At 39.7% G+C, this 5,298-nt stretch overlaps 2 protein-coding genes across 4 annotated transcripts; both read right to left on the reverse strand.

Moving 5' to 3' along the window:
• Positions 1–298: 298 nt before the first annotated feature.
• On the reverse strand, positions 299–2,759 carry LOC131784731 (52 kDa repressor of the inhibitor of the protein kinase-like). 3 transcript variants are annotated; one of them, XM_059101554.2, is made up of 2 exons: positions 2,269–2,759; positions 299–1,068 (listed from the first exon to the last, which is right to left on the reverse strand). In XM_059101554.2, exons 1-2 carry the CDS (start codon positions 2,396–2,398, stop codon positions 440–442), a joined length of 759 nt encoding a protein of 252 aa, XP_058957537.2. In that variant the 5' UTR covers positions 2,399–2,759; the 3' UTR covers positions 299–439. The 3 variants fall into 3 exon arrangements, 2 of the variants coding, with proteins under 2 accessions (XP_058957537.2, XP_066015983.1); XM_066159886.1 differs by having other exon boundaries at positions 299–1,204; positions 2,269–2,361; XR_010715945.1 differs by lacking the exon at positions 299–1,068 and adding an exon at positions 1,695–1,789 and having other exon boundaries at positions 2,269–2,390.
• Positions 1,226–2,242, reverse strand: LOC136277348 (52 kDa repressor of the inhibitor of the protein kinase-like; the record flags this gene model as incomplete). Its single annotated transcript, XM_066159363.1, has 1 exon — positions 1,226–2,242. A coding segment is annotated over exon 1 (1,017 nt), but the record flags the coding sequence as incomplete, so codon positions are not given.
• Positions 2,760–5,298: the final 2,539 nt, after the last annotated feature.

Genomic DNA, 5,298 nt, shown 5'->3' on the forward strand with positions numbered 1-5,298 from the left:
AAAAGTTATACAGGCACCAGTTTGAGCTTCTGTACTGTTCTCCATCAGTTTAAGGATTATGAGACTTAAAGGCCATAACCCAGACAGAACATAACTCACAAGTACTCTAGAAACAGCTGGTGCAAAAAATTATTACAAAATGTTTTCCATTCTCATTCTCCTAGGATGTAACTCAGCAAATAAATCTATTATACGTTCAAGGTCAAAATCCATGTCTCTGTGGGCATGCATCAGTGCCAATCCATTCAGTCTGTCCTGGGTCATTGTATTTCTCAAATAGTTCTTAAGATTCCGAAGGGATGATATGGATCTCTCACAAGATGCAGATGAAATTGGAATTGTGATCAGGACTTTCAGCATGGAATAGATGTTGACATATGCATCTTTGTCAATATCCTTCAGTGTAGCCTCCAAACTGTCAGGAATAATATCTCCTCTGTTATCCCTCCCCTTCCACAATCTCTGCCTGTAATCCTGCATAATTTGGTATGTCCTGTCTGTAATGGTTACAAAATTCCAAAACATTGGCCTTCCAGGCAGGGTCAGTAGCTAGTAAAACAGAGGGAATAATCGAAATACCTTTATAGCAAACAAATACATCATCCTGGAATCTGGTGTTGAGCTGCTGGAGTACATGGTCAAGAAAAACTCTAGTGAGATTGATCTTGAAATATCCCTCAGGAGTTGCAGCAGGAGCATTATTTCTATGCATTTGTCTCTGGGCTATCCTTGGCATTTCTGGCTGGACTGCTACTTGTCTTGCAATGGTCACTGCTTCCTGGTAGAGATTATGATGTCTGTTATCAATGTCAGTGCTCATGTCTTCAAGGACTGATTTCAAAAGAGCAAGTTCATCTTTAGCTTTTAGAAGATCCATTGCTTTTTGTTGCAGCTTCACTGTGAGTGGTCTAGTTAATCCCAAAATATGTCTGACAATAACAAGAGAAACAATAAAGGAAAAGTTGATTGCATTAATTAAGGACTGAGCATCATGTCTGCTTGTTGGATTCCAGGTTGAGTCTCCAGGGCTGTTTCTGTTAAGTGAGATGTCTTCAAGTGTAGCTGTGACTGGGTAGAGAAGTTCAACTATGCGGTCCATTCCATCAATCCGTTCAATCCATCGTGTGCGGCACACATCAATTAAAACAGTATGGTTTGCCCGAGGCAATAGTTCTCTGATCTTGGCTATTAAATGTTGTTGACGCTTGGGAGAGTTGTTAAAAAAATTAGAAATCTTGCGCACAATATCCATCATGTTCCTGACAATTGGCAATTGGCAAGTGTCTGCTATGCACAAATTAAGCATGTGGTTCATGCAGTGGACATAGATTGCCTTTTCGTGTTCTGCACTGATCAATGAGGAGGCTCCATTTAGTCTTCCAGCCATATTGCCTGCACCATCATAACACTGCCCACGACAGTCTTCCATTGTCAATCCTAAGTTTGCTACAGCTGCAGTTATAATGTCCTTGATAGCTTCCCCTGTTAATCCCTCCTCACAAATGCAATACCCAATAAATTCTTCTCGGATGGTTTTAGTTGTATCCAGAAATCTTATTACTACAGAAACATTCTCCTTATTTGAAATGTCAGCAGCTTCATCTGCCATAACTGAAAAATACTTACTATTTCTTATTTCCTGTGATAGATCATTCAAAATGTGAGCACCAACAGTTTCTATCATTTCATTCTGAATGGTCTTTGAAATGTATGTGGCATTTCTGGGTGCAGTGTCCAGGTGTTGCTGCAGTGTTTGGTCACCACTGTCTACCCGGAATTCTAGCAATGCCTGGAAATTACCGGTTAGGGCAGCATTAGTGGGATCATCTCTCCGCCCCCTGAGTGGGATGTTGTTTTTGCCACAGAAAATAATAGTTTTGAAAAGGGACTTTAGAATCTCCCGATTTCTCGCGATTTGCTGTTGAACTATGTTATTTAACTGCTGGTCAATTGGGACAGCTCCTCTTTGCATCATTCTCTTGAAATCATTCATAGCAGTCATAGAAAAATTGTGAATTTCACAATTTCCTAGCGAGTGTTTGGTTAAGCGAGAAGCGGCCGAAGTCCAATTTGTGAGAGGAGACTTCAATAACTTGTCTAACTTATTAGCGTTTCGCCCACACTGAACTCCAAAACAAACACAAGCTAAACAAAATGCTCCATCGAAATATTTGGAGTAAGCTAGCCATGGAAATCTTTTCAGCCAGCCCGAGACAAACTTACGAGATTTTCCATTTTCCATTGACACGGGGAAATCAAAAAGCTCACCTGGTTTCCACACGTTTTCGACGAACTCCAGCTTCTGATGCGGCGAGTAGTTGTGGATCTCGTCGAAAACTAGGCCAATGTCGAAGGGAGAACAATCCTCCCTCCGACAAACAGGATCTCCGCGAGTCATAACACTAGTATTTTTTAAACGTTTAACAGTAAATTCCGTCGTTAACCCCTGAGCAAGTTCAAAAGTACTTGTATTGTAGGAGCAACGAAAGAGACCCGCTGGGGGAGGAACTGCCCTTTTTATACTTTGTCAGTAGTTTCCAAGGTAGTTTCCAAACACAACTAGCCAATCAGAAGAGTGTTTTGAGTGAGTTCCGATGACGAAATCTTTGCTAGCCAATCGTGAGGGGTTTTGACTGTGTTCCGCCTGTTATTGTCACCAAATAACAAGGACTTACACCCACCGGTTGCGTAAAGATTGGCTCCACGAACATTTTCCGACGGCTTCCGACGGTTTCCGAGGTGTAATCGAAGCTCGAAAGGCCAGCGCGTGATCCCGAGCGCTCCCGAACGCCTCATGACCGCAATTATAACGAAATTAGTCATTCTAAACGTATTTTCTTTAATAAATAACTGTAAAACAGGAAGATGGTTTATTTCTGGAACACGTTTAGTGATTTCCACAAAAGTATCAGTAGTTTCCAAAGGGAAATTAGAGTGTTTTCCAAAAGTACTTTTATCAACATTTAACTAGGTCGGAAAAAATTTGAGTGAGTTCCGGAAATCAGGTAAACTACCCTGGATCCACCCCTGCTCAAGAATGTCATACAATGCCGTATTTACTAGAGCAAGCGCTACCCAATCTCCTCCATAAAGGTGCTAGGCCTGAGGTCTAGGCCTCACCTATGATTTTCTATTTGAAAACGCATGCCTATTGGGGCGCGTCCACCTATTTTAAACACTAAAACAACTAAAACTTTTCATGGAGGTTTTGGTCCAAAAGCGGAGCTTAAAGAAAAGGTTCTGTTTCCTGGGACGACAATAAACGGAAGCTTCTGAAGGAAAAGATCGCTTTTATCACCACTTTCGAGCGTATTTGTATAGTTAAAAGACATCAAAAGCAAAAAAAAAGTAACCAAACATAAAAAAAATGAAAGAACAACGAATTAATATGATTTTTGCCAATGAAGCTTTTCATGGGTGACCTAACAAAATGTAAAGGTGTAATTTGGGCACTGAATTTCATCAAAACTTCTTAGTCTGCCATGTTTCTTTGTTCGTTGCAGCATCTTGACTGAGAGAGATAAATACTCATTATTTATTTTACATATGGTATCGACAAAGAGAAAGTAAACAACAACAAAAAATATGTTCAAACTAAGATAAATATTCAGAGACGGAATATTTACCATTGATCTCATCATAATTTTAAAGGATAAAAGAAAAAAGAAAAAAAATGACGAAGATTAAAATGAACAGCAGATGTTTAACTTCCTGAGTTGAAATTCCGGCTTTTTTTTTTTTTTTTTTTTTTTTTTTCGTTCAGTTGCAAATCGCTCGCTGTAGACTCGCATTAAAAAATGTTGAGCGTTTCCGGAACGGGTCGGTCCGCAAGACTTATGAGAGATCTCTTTATGGACGAACATTTATAAATAAACCTTCATCGAGAAACATGCTATATCAACTGAACTATCCAATGTTAATCGAGAGAAGCATAAATGCAAACCCCATGGTGTATGTAGATGTGTTCTTCTCGAAGTGCTTCATATATTTCTTTCAGAGTATACACAACAATGATATATTTGAAATGAGAGAAGTATAAATTGAGAATATTCAAAATAGGATCGTCTATCAAAATAGTGTGAATGAAACCACAAATATATGATCAAGAGCTATCTCAACCTGGAATTTTTGAATGAGTCAGAAATATGACGAACAAGATAAGATTCTATTCGATACGATATTGAGACAACCTGCTGAGTTATACCTTTCAGTGTACAGTATTGTTATCACGTTTGTGGCCTCGGGAACGTGTCTGACTCATTCAAATTGTTTATTACAACATTTTCCTTTCGATCCCAAATTTTCACCACGCGGGGAGACTGTCAGAATATTTAAAGAGCCAGAGTATTTAAAGAACCAGGCACAAGAGTTTGCCGCAGACAAGGGTCCCCACGCCTGAAAGGTGAGTAGGCACTTGCATGAGTTCTTTGGTAAAATGAATTACTAAATAGAGATTTTTTGAGCTAAAAAGATCGCGAACTTAGATAGAAATAGTTCTATTCGTTGAATAACTTGAGTGTCCCGTTAAATAACTCGGGTGGGGTTATTAAATATCTCGTTTGTGGCCTTAATAAACGTGCTATAATCCTACAGCAATCTAACACGTAAAATCAAAAACACTTACTCGTATCCTGTGTGTCCGTTGTAGTTTCTGGCGATTTCTTCCGTTTTAGGCTTGCTTTACCGTCACTGTTAATCCTGTCAAAAGACGAAGTCAAGGCTGCACACTCCGATATCGACCGTTGTCCATGCGGAGGTGGTTTGCGCACCGAAAATCCTCCCGATCGGCATTTTTCTCAGCCATATTTTACGATCTAAGATCATTGCACTCTGGGACATGTCTCAATGCCAAAACTCCACGCGCATTTCGCTGGAAACGAGCGTTTTGTACCTGAATTTCCAAGTTCGCTTCTTTCTGGCTATGCTTTGAACAAGCAGACTGGACACAGCCGCGGAAGAAACTTGGGTACGAGGTTAATTTTCTCTCCACCGCGAGTGGTAAGGTCGAGCAATGTACAATACTTGCCCCTTCTCCACAGAGACACCAGGCTTGTTTTTTTGACCTGACTGACTTCTCGACAGTGTTTCTAGGTTTCTATGGGGTGAATTTTCTTTGTTTTGGGGGAAACAGAATAAACATTTATGGAGTTTCTACTGATAAAGCCAGAAGAAAATATGTACATAATTAAATTAATATATGAATAAAATTATATATCTCTTTTCTAAGAGCGAGAAAAAGAAAAATCCTGTCCATTTGCAAATTTTCAAAAAAACTCACCGTCTGGAACACGCCCAATT

The sequence above is a fragment of the Pocillopora verrucosa genome, chromosome 12 (assembly GCF_036669915.1).
Source record: "Pocillopora verrucosa isolate sample1 chromosome 12, ASM3666991v2, whole genome shotgun sequence".
NCBI classification, from domain to species: domain Eukaryota; kingdom Metazoa; phylum Cnidaria; class Anthozoa; order Scleractinia; family Pocilloporidae; genus Pocillopora; species Pocillopora verrucosa.